Source organism: Musca domestica, unplaced genomic scaffold, assembly GCF_030504385.1.
Source record: "Musca domestica strain aabys unplaced genomic scaffold, Musca_domestica.polishedcontigs.V.1.1 29, whole genome shotgun sequence".
Taxonomy (NCBI): Eukaryota; Metazoa; Arthropoda; class Insecta; order Diptera; family Muscidae; genus Musca; species Musca domestica.
In genome coordinates, this window is record NW_026712296.1 from 1,316,634 (window position 1) to 1,337,193 (window position 20,560).

The 20,560-nt window shown below is 34.4% G+C and overlaps 1 protein-coding gene across 1 annotated transcript in view; it reads right to left on the minus strand.

Moving 5' to 3' along the window:
* Positions 1 to 1,984: 1,984 nt before the first annotated feature.
* LOC101897522 (scavenger receptor class B member 1) overlaps positions 1,985 to 20,560 on the minus strand; it is a 130,500-nt gene continuing 111,924 nt past the window's right edge. Inside the window, exons 5-9 of the mRNA XM_005186613.3 lie at positions 10,239 to 10,377; positions 7,132 to 7,335; positions 6,796 to 7,051; positions 3,650 to 3,903; positions 1,985 to 3,586 (exon numbers count right to left, since the gene is read on the minus strand). Of these exons, the coding sequence (XP_005186670.1) occupies positions 3,014 to 3,586; positions 3,650 to 3,903; positions 6,796 to 7,051; positions 7,132 to 7,335; positions 10,239 to 10,377 (1,426 nt within the window). The 3' untranslated portion in view covers positions 1,985 to 3,013. The remainder of the gene's footprint in view (positions 3,587 to 3,649; positions 3,904 to 6,795; positions 7,052 to 7,131; positions 7,336 to 10,238; positions 10,378 to 20,560) is intronic.

Below are 20,560 nucleotides of genomic sequence, written 5' to 3' on the forward strand. Positions count from 1 at the left end.
GATTTTTTATATCTGCCAACCTCTTCTAGTACCTCACACAGAAAGGGTCAAAATTTCCAATAGTTATATCTGTCGTAAATTGCGAAACAAGTCGGCGATTATTTACAACCATCAGCCCGTGTGTCAGTCTGTTTGTTGAAATCACGATACAGTCCACATTATTTGACGTAGAGCTTCAAAATTAGGCAGAACAATTTGCACTGTGTCTAGGATGGTTGATATTAAAAATGAGATATATCGGTCCACGCTTTTGTATTGTCGCCATATAACGGTACCTCCCGCTATTCGTTATTTTGATAATTTTTGGCAGATTTTTTCACGGATTTGTCTAAGAACTGGTAGTGTTAGGTCATAATGGGCTCTAGCTCGGGTGGTGGAACATGATACCCATATAACGGTAACTTCCTTTATTCCGCATTTTAATAATTGTGCAATACTTTTCCACGGATTTGTCTAAAAAATTGTTATTTGTTGTTCGTAATGGGTTCCCGCTTAGATGGCAAAACGTTGAATATCTAGGTCCATGTTTTCCTATAGCGCACATTTAACGGTACCCACCGATATTCGGTATTTGGAAAATCCTAGTCACATTTACCCATGAAATTGTTTCAAATTTGCTATTTAAGAAGATTTGGAAGATGACAATCCTTGAAGTATAAAATTGTCTATAGAGTTTCCCGTTTTGGTATGGCCCCATATAACGGCCTCACTCACTTTATAGTTTTTTTGATAAGTTTAACTGCATTATCCAAACGGTCTTACTGGTATACAGGGTGAGATAAAAAAACTGCAACGAAGTCAAACGCCATAATTTTTACAATTTTTTTCAAATTTTATTGAACGAAAGAAAAAAATGTCGGAAATACCATCAAATTTTAAAATAAGTTTAGATTTGTTCGAATTGGTCACCTTTGGCACGAATTATGGCCCTCAAACGGCCAATGAAACCGTCACACGCTGCCCGAATGTTGCTCTGCGGTATTTTGGCCCATTCCCGGCGAAACGCTTGCTTGAAGTGGTATTTTTGGTATTTTTTAGTGCCAACCTTGCTTTCAATATACTCCAGACACAATAGTCCAACGCATTGGTATCCGGAAATTTTGGTGGCCATTAATTGCTTAAAATGTTGGGAGGAACATAATTTTGTAACCATTTTTGGGTGGCGCGTGCTAAGGCCTGTTGGAATGTCCAAGGTCTGCGGCCAAAATGTTTCGGAGACGGAGAAAACCAAATTCGGCAGTTTACCGCTTTTGGCCAAGCGAAGCAACTCTTTAGTTTTTTTGATTTTTTTTCTATTGCGGTGTAAGTTCTTGTCTTTTTGGAATTTCAATGGCCTTCCCTGAGCTAATTTTTTAATATTTGCCGAATGGATTATTTGCGATATGTTCAGCCCACGAGCCATTTTTCGGCCACTACGGCGCAGTTTTCGATCAAGCCGCTTCATTACTTTTCGAACCATTGCTGTTTTCTTCTGTCCACTTCCTTGACGTCGGTCTAGGTAACCAGTATCACGGTAACGAGCGATGGTACGAGACACAAGAGATTTATTCTGATTTAAATGCTGGAGTGCTCCAACGATAGTCATTTGTGGTTTTCCAGCCAAACATAAAGAAATCACACCATCACGCTTGAATTCTATCACGAATAACCTTTTTTTTCTGGAAAATTCTCACCAAAATGATTTTGTACGGTTATAAATGTCAATGGAATAATTTTAACAGCTGTCGGACGAGTGGCTTAGAAGTGACAGCAGTCTGAAGTTGGTTGCAGTTTTTTCATCTGACCCTGTATGTAGCTTAAGTGGAACATGCTTGAATTCAGATATCTTTATATAAAAATGTTTTCTTTAGAGGGTAAGTTCGGCCCGGACTACCTTAATGTTTTGCTACTTGTTTACATGTCGGGGAGGCGGAATTTAAAACCCTTAACTGTTATACTTACACTCAGCGACCCAGTGATCCAATAAACTAGGTGTGCACAAATATATTTGATAACAATGACATTTATTTGTGTAAAATTCAATTTCTTTAATCTAATAAAATATATAAACCCGTTTTGTTTTGTAACCACAGTTTGTAGAGTTTTGTGAACTTGTTTTTGTTGTCTTTTTTAGTGTTTTGTGAAATGTGGATGGTATTCTTGACTTAATCGACATTTTTGGCTGAGATTTAATATTTTTGTTTTGTAATTATGAATGGATGGAATTGTGAAAATGTGTGTTGCTCCCAACTTCGTTTTTCTTCGTCGTTTTTTTTTTGGCATGAAAATGGAATAATTTCAAGACTACAATAATAACAATATCGTCTAACCTAACGAAATACTTCTAAATGAGTACAAAACGTATCAAAAAAAGCTTAACAGTGATACTAGACATATTAAAGAAATTAAATTAACAGAGAAAAACATATTAAAACTAGATTTTAGATATAAATAAAAATATATTTTAACAAGTTTATTTGATTATTTTAAAAAGTTCAAAAGTTCCAAATCCAGTTTTGATTTTTAATTGCAATTGCCAAGAAATTCAAAAAAGTGGACTTGGAACTTTCGTTTTGGCGATATGTTTGCTGAGATTTATGCATTCCCGAATTTTACAAGCACGCAAATACTCCACAGGCACACGAAAATGTCACGTACACACAAACAAACAAACAAACAAACATTCATTCATTCACGGCATGTTTCGCAGGAGTGCTACACAAGCTAAGAAGACTAACAAAATAAATTTAATTTCAAATCCTAAGTTAGTTGTAAGAGTTTCAGTTTTCTCTGCTATTTTAAATTACATCACAATTAATTGTTGTTGTCGGCTCGGGCTCGCACAAAAAATTGCTCTTAACTAAAAGACAAATACATATTTTGGGTATACCTATACATACACATATGTACACATCTATACATAGGGGGGGCTGAAAAATGCCCAACTTATTTTTGTTTTACAGATTTATAAATAAATTTGTTTCGTTGTTGATTTCTTCTTTTTTACCTAGCATTAGACTAATCAATCTATTAACTATGAACTAGAATCGCCACTATTCGTCGTTAATATGAGCATTTCATTGTCCGCTGTTGTTGTTGCTGCTGCTTCTCTTGCCGAGTTTTGCATCTCCTCCCTACTCCCTCTACTACTGCTGCCAGCCTCATCTGTGCTGTCATTTGAATGGCTATTACTTGGCGTTGTCGCCTTGAGCAAGGCGTATGAATCGCGATGCATAAACCGATGCTGATGGTGGGCGATAAATGTACTGCTGCGTCGCAATGAACGTCGTCCCATTTCCAAAATCTCCAATGTCGGATCATGGGCAAACACATAATTCTGATAGGCACGCAGGAAGACATACATTATGGCAAATGCACCGCCGGCTATCATTAGATACGAGCCAATGGGTATAACAGTCGGCGCGAACACCGTGGCCAAATAAATCCAACGGCGGATAGGTGGTGTCAAATCGGAGATGCCCTCCTCCAGCCACATGACGGGAAACATAAAACTACGAAAATCTTTAACGGGAAAAATGTGTTTGGCCTGGGTCACACGCAGATTCAATTGAATGCGAACTTTACCCTCCAGGGGGACACCGAGTTTCTAAAAGAAAAAAAAATATTTTTCGATACAAATTATAAAATAAAAATTGCATTCTTTTCTTACCGGTTGTATTTTAAAATAGGTTTCATGTTCTGCTGGATTTGGTGATAAACCCTCGACCGTTTCCAACAGCTGTGGATCGGCCTGATAAAAATGTGGATTCGATAGGTAGACGGGGGCACCATACTGGCAAGGACTGATATTTTGTAGACCCTTCAATGCACTATAGTCTTTGGTATCATAACATTTATTCTCGGGATTCTTCTCTGCATCACCGTAGCTGGTTTCGGGCAGCTTGTACAAGTCAGCATTTAAACCTAAGGATTACAATTTTATATTTTGAGATATAATATTATATATATTTGAGATATATTTCGCAAATTTTTATATAGAACCTTGTCGGTGTAAACACAGATTTCAAGGAATTTTTTAAACTATAGGTTTTTATCAACCGACATTTATGATAATTTTCTGTGGTATATTAATTCGCTGTAATGTCTGTAATTATTCTAAAATCGAGAACGGTAGATAGAGCTGCTCGTCTGGATTGCAAAATTTGAGAAGCGAAAAAGCACCTAAGTTCGGCCGGGCCGAACTTTTATACCCTCCACCATTTGGAAGGAACTTGAAAATTTTCAAAAAAAAAAAAAAAAAAAATCCGTCGAAATATACCGCACCAATAAAAACCTTAATACGAAGACGTGGTGATGGATAAGTAATTTTCTGCCTATTTCGAACTTCAAATACGAAATTTGAAACAATTCCGTTGAATAATGTCTCTAATACCATCAAAATACTGAATAACATGAACCTGTATAGACAATTTTCCGCCATAGTTTGTAGCACCCATTACGAACTTCAAATACGAAATTTGATGCAATTCCGGTGAATAATGTTGTGAAAATCCTGGAAATACCGAATATCTCGGTTTAGCGTAGGCGATTGCTACACTAAAACGTAGACCTATATAGACAATTCTCTTCCAGGATGTAAAGTACTCAGAAGGAACTCCTTGTGCGGATTTTAAGTCGACCCATTTAAAAATGTGGCTAAAATCATAAAAATACTCAATGTCGGGGGCACCATTTTATGGGGGCTATACGACATCGTGGACGTATATAGACTATTCTCTTCCAGAGGGTAAAGTACTCAGAAAGAACTCCTTGTGTAGATTTTCAGACAATTCCATTGAAAAATGTGCCAGAAATTAACAAAATACCGAATATCGGGGGTACCGCTATATGGGGGTCATTCGATATCATGGACCGATATAGCCCATCTTCGAACTTAACCTGCCTGCACAAATGACTGATCTGTGCAAAATTTTAGCTTCCTATATTAATTTGTTTTGACTCTAGCGTGATTACAACAGACGGACGGACAGGGCTTAATCGTCTTAGAATCTTACGCTGATCAAGATGAGTTTCGATGAGTTAAAAACGGAATGACGAACTTAATATACCCTTCATCTGTATATGGTGAAGGGTATAGAAATAATTTATGGTTGGATTTTGGCCTAAAACTCCTCACCGAATAAAAAAACAATCAAATACGGTGAGTTATTAATGACTAAGGTACGAATTCGGGCCAGTTTCACTCTCTACCCGAATTTGAGAGAGAGAGAGAGAGTACGCCTGCAAGCGAAAAAAAGTAATCGATGTAATTGTATGCTACTCGAATAAGAGTATGTTTTGCTTGTCTTCGAATGGAAACAAAAAAATCGCTAAAAATGGAGCCGATTCCACTCTTGCTGAGTACCTTTGTCATATTGTTGTTGTATTTTCGTAGATATACATATTTTCTGAACTCATAAACAAATACAAATACCACCTTGCCTCTAGTTCATGTTTTCCACTCGATTCAACCTTTATATTAAACTCTTACTCAATTTTAAACTATTTGACTCCCACTCGAATTCTTAAATGGGAGCACACATGAGAGTAAAATAAATGAAACCTGAGCTATGTTTAAGAGTAATTTCACCGGTTTGCCATATGTCATCAGTATTGGATGGGGGGACCCAAAGTCTACGAACAAGCTAAATATATGTTGAAATATTGGTAAAATCTGCGGACATCTTTCTAGTGATATTCACTAAGCCATAACTCTAATAAATGTTGACGAGATGATTGAATTCTAGCTGGGTCCTTTGGAATATCGTCAACGCGATAATCAACCATTGATCAGTGGAGCTCAAATCCAATGTAAAGCAGTGAACAGTACATTGAGACTAAAATATTAAAATATTCTTTAGAATCATTCTTATCTTAATTTTAGACTGTTCTTCAAAAATTCATGATCATAGCTTAGAACATGTTTTGAATAAAATTATTCAAATGTCCTAGATTATATATCATGCACTTAAAGAATATTCTTACAAAATTCGTAATTATAGCACTCAAAGGGCTTCAAAAATATTTTCAAACATCCACGATTTTATCACTAATGGCCATTGAAAAATATTCCTTAAAAACTACAATTACAGCAGTGCCATTCTTCTAAATTAGTTAGCTGAAAACCACGGTCTTAGCCCTAAAAATCCTTTATAAAAATTACTCATAAATTTGCATCTATAGTTCGGAACATGCTTTACCACTCGTTTATATGGCTCAAAATTAAAAAAAGAATAAATTTCGAAAATTTTTATTTTATTTACGATTATATATTTAAAAAAATGTTCCTCAAAAGTGTCTATCAAAAATCGTTATTTTAACGGAATCTCTTCAAATTTCGAAAAAAACAAAGATACCCATATACTGTGAATTGTGCTGCTGGTCTGGCACACTTTTTTTTATCATACATAAGGAATTTCTGCCTTAACTCGTTACTCGTCAAAAATTGTATAACTTTTATAAAAATGAGAATTTTTATAATCTGCAAGATGTGCTGAATTGTGAAATGATAGTTCCATTTTTACAGAGATTATAACGATTTTTAAAAAAATGCTGTTATTTTTCAAAATTGACATGTTTCAAAGATATGTTGAAAAAACTGCAATTCTGCCATACTTTCAAAAATATCGTTTTTTTTCCAGAATTATTTCAATAACAACACATTTAATATCCCAAAAAATATTAAAAAATATAATTTTTCAAGTCCTGGATAGAAATTAACAATGCCGGTGATTGTAGCCTTAAGAGTTTAAAAAAAAAACATTTTTAAATTAAAAATCAAAACCTTTGCCCTACTTTTAAATGTTCAACACTTACCATCCTTTTCTACTGACTTCTCATATTTCAACGGTATGACACGACACAAATCCTTATCGTAGACATAAACCATATTCGATTTTGTAAGATCACGAGGCGGGAAAAATGAACCCTCTGAACCGGTGATGCTTGTGCAGGGCTGCTCATCCCATTGAGGGAAATGATCGATGCCATTTAGCCGATCAATATAGCCAAAATCTTCCATACCCAAATGACCAGTCTTAATGGAAGAGACCTCTGACAAGGTGCCATTGCGCTGCAATATGTTATTGAAAACAATAAAATTATTATAAATTTACAAATATATTTTTAGATACTATCTTGGTTTATACTTACCGCAATTAGCAAACCCATTCGTTCTCCCGGCCTCAAATGTTTCGGATAGAATTTGTGCGCCAGCGTCACCAATGGATCATCGTAGCCGAACACCAGTTGTTCGGCAGTTACGTTAATAAATGGTTTAAATTTCGCTGCTGTCAATATGACAGATATGGTTTTGGACAGTACATAGCCCAATTTGGGACTTAAGCTGGTTAATGTCTGAAAATGGGGAATCGGATCGTTATATTTTATTAAATAAAAATAACTTATGGCAAAATAACAGAGACAACGACGTCTTTCTTTCTCACTCTCTTCTTTTAAAGACTATCTGACTGACAGAGAATCAACGCCCAGGCGAAAAAGCTAAAGCTAGAAACGAGGGCCAGTCTTGGTGCGTAGGGATGTGGTAAGGCTGTTTTTTTTTGGAAATTCGTCCTAAATGGATGCTGAAAGCACTAACATGTACATAAAATTGAATACTTTGTATTGAACAAAAGAGATTAGTTAGAATTCAGAAATACAGGGAGTCACGGATGGAGTGCAGGCTAGACGTACCAAAGGGTTTTTGGAAATTCGAACTTTAAGGTTAAGTAAAGTGTACCATTTGCTATTATGTGAACGGATACAGCTAATAACATTTGATATGAGAATCAAGGTTGGAATATAAGATTGATATATCAAAAGGTGTTCTGGTACTAAATTTGAAACGGTTTGGTTTCGGGTAAACAGATGAAGCTCGACTTTTGAATTTTTTTATTGGGGTCCCCGTAAGTGTTAGGTTTTGTGATAAAGAGGTCGTTTTAAAAAATTGCACTAAAAGTACTAAATAGTATTATATTTGTACCATTTTTTTTGTATTGGGTGAATAGTTATGTACTAGGGTCGCTGTTTATGTGTAGCTTGGACGTAGTTTCGGAAAAGTACTAAATTGTACTATATTTGGTATTGGGTGTAGGGATATGGCTGGAATTCTTAAATTTGATATTGGATATTGGAGAATTGATGTACCAAAGGATTTTCGGAAGTTTGAACTTTAAGGTTACGAAAAGTTCTAAAATACTACAAAACTTCTAAAATGGTACCATTTGGTATTATGTCAACGGATGGAGCTAAAAACTTTGGTATGGGAATCAAGGTTGGAAGACAAATTTTATATATGGAGGTAAATTTGGAAATGTGTACAAATCTTGCAAATTGTACTAAATAGTACGAAATTTGGAACAGTTTGGTTTAGGGTGAACGGTTGAAGCTGAAATTTTGAAATTTTATATTGAAGTTTCTGTTGTTGGTAGGTTTGTGATAAAGAGGTGGTTTTGAAAAAGAGAACGAACAGTACTAAATGGTACTATATTTGGTACAATTTGGCATTGGGTGAACAGATAGTGCTTAAAATTCGAAATTTGGTATAAGGGTCGCTGTTCATGTTTAGCCTGGACATATGGAGGTGGTTTCGGAAATATGTACTATAATTTTACGAAAAGTTCAGAATGGTATTATATTTGGTATTGGGTGAAGGGATAAAACTAAAATTCTAAAGTTTAGAGTACTGGTGGTGCATGTGTATGAGATTTGGCGTTGGTTTGAAAAGTACGAAAAGTACTAAATGGTACTAAATTTGGTATTGGGTGAAGGGATAGAGCTGAAATCCAGAACTTTGATACCGAGATCTCCTTTGGTATCTATAAAGGTATGGAGGTGTTTTTGGAAATATTTACTATAAATGTACGAAAAGCACAAAGTGGTACCAAATTTGGTACGGGTTAAGGAATAGAGTTGGAATCCCGAAATTGTATATTGAGGTCTCTGTTGGTATCTGGATTTTATAATTGTTCGAAAAGTATTAAATATTACTAAATTAAATTTTGGGTGAAGAAATAGGGCTGAAGTGGTGAAGTGAAGTGAAGATATCGAAGTGGTTTTGGAAATGTGTAGTAAAATTGTTCGAAATGTACTAATTGTACTAATCGGGTGTTGGGTGAAGGGATAGGGCTGGAATCCACAAATTTGATATTGAACTTTATTTTGATATCTGAAATTGAGAGTGGTTTTGGAAATGTGTACTACAAATGCACTAAAAATACTAAATAGTACTATATTTTGTGTAATTTGGTATTGAGTGAACAGATAGTGCTTGAAATCTGAAATTTGGTATTAGGGTCGCCGTTTATGTGTGGCCGGTACATCCTATGTACTTTTAGAAATGTCTATAATTATACGGAAAGTTCTTATTGATACTAAATTTGGTTTTGGTTGAAGAGGATGATATAAATTTCTAAAATGTCATATTAAGATAACTGAAATGTTAAGTTAATTTTGGTACTGGATGAAGGGATAGAGCTGAAATTGTGAAAAATTACATTTCGATGACTGTTGGTATTGGGTGAAGGAATAGATCTGAAATCCTGGCACTTGCTAGCATATGTATAAATATCACCTTGAGTTTTACATGGAATCAGAGTATATACCCTTTCAAGGTGTTACAGACAGAAAGCAATCAAAGGGAAATGAAGATAAAATATTCATTGTTATTCCGCACGAAAACTTTTCAGTATGGAATAGTTTTCACTTATTCGATAAATTTTTGTTCAGTTTATTTACACAGTAGTATCATATATCCTATATTTAAATATATTCTTAATATAAAAATTGTCAAAAATTCTTTCATATACATGTCGGCAATCACCCTTCGTTTATTTCATGAACGATTCATTCAATCGAAAATTCCAGGTAATTAAAAGATGCTATTAAATTGATGACTAGCGATCAATCCAAAAAACTACAGCAACAACAACAACTATGACACTCTAAGGTCATTGAAGATTCATAATCGTTTTTTGAAAGTGTGCTAATAATTTATGTCCCATTAATAAACCGCTCAAATGGCAACTAAATAAATACATCACCGAAGGCAGCCTTGTTGCCTGTCAAAATGCTGTCAACAGCCAATGGCGGTGATGATGCTGTCGTTGATGATGAAGATGATGATAAATACGAGACAACTACGCCTATTTTACGATTCAATGGCCCTTCAAGTCAACTCGTCAGAGACGAGACAAATACGATGGGTGGGTGTGTTAATCCGTCATTTAGTTAGGTTAGGTAACTCAGATGTTCGTACTCACCAATAGAGGTATGTTAGGTGTGACAATTGGTGTATTCTTGTCAATACTTAGTTCAGGAACAAATTCTAAGATTTTTTTGTGCTGATATGACACTGTGAAATTGTCGTGAAACTTAACGTTCACCTTTTGCATGTCTTCCCTGAAAACAGAAAAAAATAAAGGTTAACAATATTGAGATCTTCAATGTAACTAAAAAAATATTTATAATGTGATTAAAAAAACAACAACACCTTAATGTATATGATGTGTTGATAACAATGTCAGTTTGTGACATGTCGGCATGTATGTTGCCCTTTAAGATGCTATATTTAGTTAGTGCAATAATAAAACGACGCAGGCCAAAAATCGCTTAAATTAAAAGAGATACACTTGAGATGGAAATGGTCGAAGTTGAATGTAAGCTACCACTTTAAATTGTGAGGATGGCTAATTTTTAATATCATATTATTCCCAAACATAATTGGAATTAAGGAGAAGGGTATAGTCTTAGGGTTGAATTTTGAAATTCATTTATATAAAAAAGCTATTTTAGTGTTAAAGACAATATCTATATTTAAACCAGTAAAGAAAGTCCTAAAGTCGAGCGGGGCCGACTTTATGATACCCTACACCACTTTGGTAATTTAGTAGAGTTCCACATAACAATTAAAAGTTTTTATGGGAGAATTCAATCATACACGCTATGATTATAATTATAATTTAAAGTTCAAAAGACTAAATATGCCGAAGCATTTGTATCTTTTAAATTCGGATTTATATTGCCCATTTGGTGCACAATAAATTTGTAGTCGGATAAAATTATATATGGGAGCTATATCCAAATCTGAACCGATCTCGATAAAATTTGGCAAAGATATTTCTGAGCTGTATTTGATATATTTCCCTGAATGTCGTTGTTACGGAGTGCATATTACGGCTGTAGGTAACAAATACAACAAATCGGTTGAACAATATATATGGGAGCTATAGCTATATCTGAACCGATCTTCACCAAATTTGACATACTAGCTTCTAGACTCAATTCGGTTGTATGTGCCAAATTCCATCTCATTTGGACAAATATTAGTTTGGTGCACAATAAAAGGTAAGGACGAAGTTATATATGGGAGCTATAGCCAAATTTGAACCGATCTCGATAAAATTTAGCAAAGGTATTTCTGAGCTGTATTTGATATATTTCCCCAAATATTGTTGTTACAGAGTGCATAACACGGCTGCGGAGGAAAGAAATAACAATTCGGATGAACAATATATATAGCTATATCTGAACTGATTTCGATCAAATTTGGCATACTTATTTGCGGGCCTAATTCCATACTATTCGGGCTGATATTACACGTTTGGTGCACAATAAAATAAAAAAAAAAAATAAAAAATATTGACCAATTATCTTCAATTTCAATAGGGTTCGCCCTTGAGCCAAACAAATGATTTGTGCAAAATTTCATCTGGATCGGGTAATAAATGCGAACTTTACTTTGTTTATAAAAATACATGGACAGACGGACGGACATGCATAAATCGACTCAGAATGTGATTCTATGCAGGTCATCAAAAGGAACTATAGGTCTATCTCGTTTCCTTTTGCCTGTTACAAACAAATGCACAAAGACAATTTTGGTACCATTTGGAATTATGTGAATGGATAGTGTTCGATAGTAGTCGAAAAAACTGTACTAAATGGTACTGAATTTGGAGCCATTCAATTTTGGGTGAACGGAATAAGCTGGTAATTTGTAATGTTGGTATTGCAGTCCCTCTTGGTGGTAGGTTTGTGCTTAAGAGGTGGTTTTAGAAATGTGTACTACAAGTGTACACAAACTATTAAATAGTACTGTATTTGGTACAATTTAGTGTAGGTTGAACAGATGGTGCTTAAAATCTCAAATTTAACATTAAGGTTGATGTTCATGTTTAGCCTGGACATATCGAGGTAGTTTTGGAAATGTGTAGCATAATTGTACGAAAAGTACAGAAAGGTACTACGTTTGGTATTGGGTAAAGAGATAGAAATAACGTTCAGAAATTCGATATTGAGGTCTCTGTTGGAATCTGAAATTGAAATATGATGGTAGTTTTGGAAATGTGTACAATAATCATACGAAAAGTACTAAGTGGTACTAAATTTGGTATTAAGCGAAGGGATAAAAGTAAAATCCTGATATTTTATATAGATGTTACTGTTGGTGTCCGTGGTTGAGGTATGGAGATGGTTTTGAAAACGTGTACCAGAATTGTACGAAAAGTACAAAGTGGTACTAAATTAGGTATTTGTGGTGGTATAGGGCTGGAATCCTAGATTTTGATACTAAGGTCTCTGTTGGTATTTAGAATTGATATATGGGGGTGGTTTTGGAAATGTGTACTATAATTGTACAAAGAGTACTAAACAGTACTAAAAAGTACTAAGTGGTGCTTAATTTGATATTTGGTGATGGTATAGTGCTGGAATCCTCGAATTTGATATTGAGGACTAGTATCTGCATATCTTGAGGAGTTAGTATCTGCATTTGAGACATGGAGGTTGTTATGAAAATGTGTGCTATACTTGTACGAAAAGTATTAAATAGCACCAAGTTTGGTATTGGTTGAAGGAATAGAGCTGTAATACCGAAATTTGGCATTGAAGCCACTGTTGGCGTCTGTGATTAAGACATGGAGGTGGTTTTGGAAATGTATACTATAATTGCACGAAAAATACTGAATTGTACTATATTTGGTATTGGGTGAAGAAATTATTCTTTCCGTGAAAGTCTGAAAGTTACCCTTGGATCCCCCTCAGGAACTCCTTTAGTACATACGCAACTTTGGGACCCTCTTGATTTTTTAAGCCTTTGAAGTGTCCATAACTATACCGTATCTGAATCAACTTCTAAGTCTTTCTTGTCTTAAAAAAACATTAAAGTGCTCGTATCTCTTGGCCTGTAAGATACCCTTGGAGATGCGCGAAATTCTTTAGTCCTCTGTGACTTAGCAAGCCCTTAAAATTCCGTAATTCATGGTTCGCTCTTAAATTTACACGTCAGGAACCTATTTGGGTGTGCGTAATTTTTGGGTCCGTTGGGAATTAACCCAATGAAACTCCATCGAAGTGCCCGTTAAGAAGTTGAACTTTTTTAGGACTTCTGCCAAGAACCGGAGTTGTCACGCACCACAAATTTTAATGCCAAGAAAAGAATAGCATTATGTTTTGGCTGAAAGATACCTTAGAGTTTTTCATTCCCATCCCATGTGAACTTTTGAACCTTTCCGTTATTTTTATTCCATATTTTGAAATAATCAGTTTTTGATGCAACAAAGTGTCCGCCCGATAGAGTTGGGTCTAAATTTAGATCAAGTTCCGACAACGGCTATATCGGCCAACTTTTTCGTATAGCCACCATACAACGGTACCCCTTCATTTTAAGCATTTCAACGACTTTCGGCACAATTTTCAACGGAATTGTCTTGCAAAAAAACAGTTCATATAAGTCCACATTAAGGTATAACCCCAATATAAAGGTACAAACCATAATCGGTATTCTGATGAATGAAATTTTCTCGGTCTCCTCCAAATCATAAGAGTATCAGAAATCAGCTATTCCAAGTACCTTATTTGTGTGAAGACACTACCATCATTTTTTTTTTGTTATAAAAAGCTGTGACAGGCTTTGACTGGCCCGAGCTTGCTCCCTCGATCAAAGGGAACATGTGTCATAACAGCTTCTCAAGCAATGTTAATTTCCCTTCCTAAGATTATCAATATCCTTTATTTTTCTTTATCGTTATTGACGATGAAGATATCACTACTGGAAAAATTAGGACGGTCTTAAAGACTCCCAGTGTAAAAACCCAAGGAATATACGCTGTCACTTACTCTCCCATATTCATTCATTATTATTATAAAATAATATTTTTCAATTTTTATTTGGATGAGTTACAAACGTAATAATAAACATAATATACCCTCCTTCATTTAATAGATCACAGAGGTTACAAAAAACCCACAAAAGTACGTCAATGCGTACGAATGTCAAGTTCATCTGAACACAAAAAAAAAATGAAATAAATTAAAAAAAACAGATTTTAAATCCATTACGTATCCAGGTGTGTTAATGTGTAAATTATCTCAACTCTTGTCTGGTGGCACAAAAAGCAGGCCGAGATGGAATTTAAATACTTTCGTTTTTATTTGAAACAAGTCTTTTTTTGTGAAAAAGCCGGCAATTCAAGTGCCTTTTTTTGCTGGTGGTCTTCGGAATACATTTACATTTGTTGATGCTGGGTTACGTTATGGTAAATTATGAATGAACCTTGACTTAATTGATAAAAAGATTTTAAATAAAATATAATGTAATTGTTTACGTTATTATTTTAATAAATAAAATGTGTTGTGATTCAAGTGCAGTATACTTTATTAGCTTCCTTGAATTGTTGTCCCGCATTATTATCAAGCGTCAAAGAGAGTTTGTGAAAATAAATAAATAAATACATGAAAAAATTCCTCTTAAGGAACAACGATTTTTCTAATAGGGAATACCGAGGTTTTGGAAAGAGCCACCAATTCTTAACAGTTCCCTTGTTTTTTTTTTTTGTGGAGTATTCTCGCCGAAATTTTTAAATTTCTTTTTCAAGATCATAAGCTCAATAGAAGGGGAACAAATGAATTAAATTAAATTAAAACCAGTAAAGAAAGCCCTAAAGTCGGGCGGGGCTGATTTTATGATACCCTACACCACTTTGCTAATTTAGTTGAGCTCCACTTAATAATTAAAAGTTTTTATTGGAGAATTCAATCATATACGCTGTGATTATAATTATAATTTAAAATTCAAGGGACTAAATTTGCCGAAGCATTTGTATCTTTTAAATTCTGGCTTGTATTGCCCATTTGGTGCGAAATTAATTTGAAATCGGATAAAAATATATATGGGAACTATATCCAAATCTGAACCGATCAAGATTAAATTTGGCAAAGATATTTCGGAGCTGTATTTGATATATTTCCCTGAATATCGTTGTTACGGAGTGCATATTACGGCTGTAGGTAACAAATACAACAAATCGGATGAACAATATATATGGGAGCTATAACTATATCTGAACCGATCTTCACCAAATTTGGCATACTACCTTCTAGACTGAATTCGGTCGTATGTGCCAAATTCCATCCCATTTGGACAAATATTAGACGTTTGGTGCACAATAAATGGTACATCGGACGAAGTTATATATGGGAGCTATATCCAAATCTGAACCGATCTCGATAAAATTTAGCTAATGTATTTCTGAGCTGAATTTGATATATTTCCCCAAATATTGTTGTTACAGAGTGCATATTACGGCTGCGGAGGACAAAAATAACAAATCGGATGAACAATATATATGGGAGCTATAGTTATATCTGAACCGATTTCAATAAAATTTGGCATACTTATTTTCAGGCCTAATTTGTTTGTATGTGCAAAATTCCATACTATTCGGGCTGATATTACACGTTTGGTGCACAATAAAAGGCAAATCGAATGAAGATATATATGGGAGCTATATCTAAATTTTTACCGATTATCTCCAATTTCAATAGGTTGCGTCCTTGGGCCAAACAAATGTTGTATGCAGACGGACGGACGGATGGACTGACGGACGGACAGACGGACTGACATGCATAAATCAACTCAGAAAGTGATTCTATGCAGATCATCAAAAGGAACTATGGGTCTATCTCGTTTTCTTTTGCCTGTTACAAAGAAATGCACAGAGACATAATACCCTGACCACCTTGTGGTGTAGGGTATAATTATTATGACATGAATTCTTTTTTTTTTAATCCGTTTATTGACTTTCGACTTCCACTTTGGTAACTGCTTTCTTCCTTTGACATTACCATGTTAAATTAGTGGTTTAGCATTTCGTTAATAATAACTTAACTAGTAAGTGCCCGCTACTTCGTCAGCGAAAAATTCATCAATAAATATTGAACTAGTTCCAACCGTTCGTGTTAGGACATTTTAGTACTTAAAATTCACAACTTGCTAAGTTACACAACATTTTTTTAACGAAAACTTCATACATCGTACTAAATTTTCCGACTTTTAAGGTTTTAAGTATTATTAATATAGTTTTTAGAAAAAAAAAATAATAGGAAAATATTGACCTTTTCCACCAAAAAGTCTTCAAAATTGTTCAGTTTGAAGTTTATCAAGGAGAATATTAGTAAAACCATTGCAAACCCACATCCAAATTTACAGTCCAAAAACTATTTCAACGTCTCCATATGTAAATTCTAGGAATCAATAGTAACCTTAAAATAAAATTTAACGATTTCAATTCGCATTTTCAAAACAATCTACATCTCTCCATCTTAGACACAAACAGAGTTCGAAAATTAGTACCATTTGGTACTTTTAGAATAATTATAGTACGCATATAGAAACCCACAACCAGATCTCAATACTAGATACCAATAGAGAACTTAAAATCAAATTTTTGGATTCAATTCAATTCATCCAATACAAAATTCAGTACCATTAAGTGCTTTTTGTAAAATTATAGTACATATTTCTAAAATAACTTACAAAATTTAACCTCAGACACCAACCGTTACATCTGTATTAAATTTCAGAATTTTAGCTCTATTCCTTCACCAAATTTAGTACTTTTGAAAAAAATTACACACATTACAAAAAAAGAAAGAAAAGAAAAACTCCATATTTCGACTCCAGATACCAACAGAGACCTCAATATCAAATTTGAGGATTCTAGCTCAGTAATATCCCCCATTACCAAATTTAGTACAATTTACTACAGTTGAAGTACACATTTCCAAAACCAGTTCCATCTCTTAACCACTGACACAAACGGTGACATCCATATTAAAATTCAGTATTCTAAATCTATCCCTTCATCCAATATTTAGTACCATTTAGTACTTTTCGTACAATTTTATTATAAATTTCCAAAATCACCTCCATATCTCAAATCCAGATACCAACGGAGACCTCAATATGAAAAATTGAGGATTCCAGTCCTCACCCTTCACTCAATACGAAATATAGTACATTTTGGTACTATTTGTACAATTATAGTTCACATTTACATGACCTCCTCCGTATCATATCCACAGACACCAACAATATTATCCCTTCACTCCAAATTTAGTACTATTTAGTACTTTTTGTACAAATATAGAACGGAGTTCCAAACCAACGAAAAATCCCAAACACAGATACCAACAGAGACTTCAATACCAATATTCGGGATTCCAGCTCTATTTCCTTCACGGAATTTAGTTCCACTTAGTACATTTCGAACTATTACAGTACACATCTGTAAAATCACCTCCATTTCTTAAGCACAGACTTTAAATTAGATATCTAATTTTCAGGATTTCAGCTCTATTCCTTCACCCAATTTTAGTACTTTTCCTACAGTTATGGTACACATTTCCAAAACCTACTTCATATCTCAATTCGAGAGACTACAATATCAAATTTCAGAGTTCTGTCACTATCTATTCACCCAATACCAAATTTTACCAAACATTGTACAATTTAGTATTTTCGTACACACGTTTTATCACAAACCTACCTTCAAAACAAAACTTCAAAAGCTTGTTCCGATCACCCTAAACTAAAGTTTTCCAAATTCAGTACATTTCGCACACATAGTACAATTTTCCAAAACCACATTCACGTATCAAAGTCAGTAAGGAAAAGTCATAAGTAGGGCGGGCCGACTATATGATACCCTACACCACTAGGCATATTTAGTAGAGCTCCTGTATCAAAAGAATTTATTTGAATTAGATCATACCACCCATCAACTGTTGGCTTTAGAGCAGTTATATTTTGGTTTCAGAGGGAACTAATATATGGGAGGTATATCCAATTCTGAATCGATTTTCACTAATTTTAACGGAGACATATAATCTTTTATATCACATAATATTGCTATAGAGGGCATGATATCACTTCGAGAAGGATTATATTAAAAAAATATATATATCGGAGCCGAGTTCCACAAAATGAATTAACTCCATTTGGAGATATATTAGCCATTATTTGCACAATAAACCAGAAATCGGTTTAAGGATATAAATGGGAACTATATTCAAATCTTAGCCGATTCCGATAAAATTTGGCAAAAGTATTTCTGAACTCTATAAGATATCTTGTACCAAATATCATTGTTGTCGAATGCATATTACGAATATTAGGGACTTAAACACCAAAACGGATGAAACATATATATGGGAGCTATAGCACTATCTGAACCGATTTTCACCAAATTTTGTGTACTTGCTTCTAGACTAAATTCGGTCAGATGTGCCAAAATTCAGGTCATTTGGACTGGCCATTTTTCGCACAATTAACCCGAAATCGGTTGAAGATATATATGGGAGCTATATCCAAATCTGATCTGATTATCACCAATTTCAATAGGGTTCGTCCTTGGCCCAAAAAAATATTGTTTGCAAAATTTCATCTCAATCGGATAATAAATGCGACCTGCATTTTGTTCACAAGAATACATGGACGGACGAACTGTATTGCATAAATAGAATGAGAAAGTTATTCTATGAAGATCCTCAATCCTTCTCCATGTTACAAACAAATGCAGAAGGACATAATACCCTTGCCACAATGTGGTATAATGACTTTCCAAACTTGACTCGTATACCAAATTTAAGGTTTATAGCTCTATCCGTTCACATAGTACCAAAAGGTACCCTTTTAGAAGTTTAGTAACATATTAGAATTTTTCGCACCCATCAGTGATGCTTAAGTTAAATTTTAGAATTCTAGCTCATTCTGTTTTCCAATACAAATTATTAAATTTTTAGTACATTTTAGTGCTTTTCGTACCATTTTAGTACGAATTTCCAAAAAACAAGTTAAAAAGTATCAGTCGGTATTGCCGACAGATATATACGCTCTGCCTATGTTCGGTTAAATAATCGAAATATATTTGACTAGTGTTACAAATATTCAAACGTTTGACCCTCTATGGAGCCGGTTTCGAAGGAATGGGCCAATATTGTCCATTTCGTATCAGACTAAAAATATGATATAAATATTCCAACGTTCCTGGTATGGATTGTATCGACTCACCCCTTACTTTATATGAGATATGTAATAATTTTTAGAAAATGTTAAAAAGTGTGTGATGTACCACATAGAGTCTACCGAAATATTCCATTTTTATACTTCATCTGATATTGAGCGAAATATAAAATTAAATTTAAAAAATAAAATTAAATTAAATAAACAAAATTACAAGAAAAGTTATTTATGTCAAATTTTATAATCATAATTTTTATAATTTATAATCATAAATTCCGATAAATTTCATATTTATATCAGGCTTCTTATTGAGAAAAATATTTGAGCAGAGCAAATAGTAAAGAATTGCTAAATTGTTTCGAAAGTTATTACAGATAAAATTATTGAAAATTGTGACCCTTTGTATAAACTTCACAACAGATTTTGTGTTAGCAAAAATATTTGTGTGTGTGAAATTTCCACATTCCATGACATTCCATGTTAACACCAGATCTTGGGTTTATAAAAATATTGGAATGTGTGAAATTTGAAGACGTTCGGACTCTTGCATCACATTTTATAAAAGTTGTAATTATTCAAAATTTTGATCCTTTGTGGGGGAGGTCCCAGATGGAGTGGACCGATATTGTCCATTTTCGCACCTGACCTAGCACTGACGCAAATATTAGGATTTGTAAAGTTAGAGGAAAATCGGATTATTCTTTCTCTTTCTGTGCAATAAATTATTTTCTTTGAAAATTTTGACATTTTGTGTGGGAGGTACCAGAAGGAGTGGACCGATATTGCCCATCTCCGAACTCGATCTAAGTTTGACAAAAATATTGCGATGTACCAAGTTTGGACCAAATCGGATACTCCCTTCGAGATTTATCGTGCGCATCAGCCAGCCAGCCAGACAGACAGGCGGACGGACGGACATCGCTAGATCGACTCCAAATATTCTGAAACGGATTTGGTTCAAAGAGACCTAGGGTCTAAAACCGTTATTTCGACTAGGCACGTTTTGACCGTATCAAATGATATATACCCTCTGTAGCCATGTGGCTGAGGGTATAAAAATAATACACACGAAATGTACACGCCTTCACACCAAGACTGACCATCGTGCAAAATTTGAAGTTTCCAGCTTCAGCCGCTTCGTGTGGGCCTTGATTATCGGTCAGACAGTCGACCGAATGCATTTTGACAAATATTGTCAAATAAAACAAAAAAACCTAACTCTCAATAATTGTCAACTTTTATTTTGTCATTATGACTGAATAGGTTGTCATCCTTCTGTCA